This window comes from Etheostoma cragini, chromosome 3 (genome assembly GCF_013103735.1).
Source record: "Etheostoma cragini isolate CJK2018 chromosome 3, CSU_Ecrag_1.0, whole genome shotgun sequence".
Classification (NCBI taxonomy): domain Eukaryota; kingdom Metazoa; phylum Chordata; class Actinopteri; order Perciformes; family Percidae; genus Etheostoma; species Etheostoma cragini.
In genome coordinates this window covers 20928193-20928579 of record NC_048409.1, presented here as the reverse complement: position 1 = coordinate 20928579, position 387 = coordinate 20928193, and the positions used below count along the sequence as shown (strand labels likewise).

Here is a 387-nt window from a genome sequence, read left to right as displayed (position 1 = left end):
GCTAGAAACCAACAGAGCTAGACAGATTACACTCAGAAGCGTCTTTTCCCTGTTGTTGATTCTGCTGTGGTCTTCTCTGCTTTAAGTAGACGTGATTTCAAATGTTTTGCTGGCCAAACTAATCTACGTGTTGATCACTGGATTCCAGATTTAAAAAAAAATACTAAACTTGTTCCTTTTGGGATGACAGAAACAAATAAATCAGAAAAAATATATAGTTTTAACCCGCTATTGCATGTTGTTGCCATATGGCAACAAATTCTCTTTCTTAGTGTTTTTCACAATAAACCATGTAAAATGCATAGTTTTTTGTTTAATTGTGTAAATAGGTCTTTTGTTTTGAAGTTGTACTCATTTGATGACTTCACATACCAAAAGAATCCTGTC

The 387-nt window shown here is 33.9% G+C and overlaps 1 protein-coding gene across 1 annotated transcript in view; it reads left to right on the top strand.

Annotated features, from left to right (window-relative positions):
• Positions 1-154, top strand: part of LOC117942356 (von Willebrand factor A domain-containing protein 7-like) — a 14885-nt gene extending 14731 nt beyond the window's left edge. The window contains exon 17 of the mRNA XM_034867766.1: positions 149-154. Coding sequence (XP_034723657.1) covers positions 149-154 — 6 coding nt within the window. The remainder of the gene's footprint in view (positions 1-148) is intronic.
• The last annotated feature ends 233 nt before the right edge of the window (positions 155-387 follow it).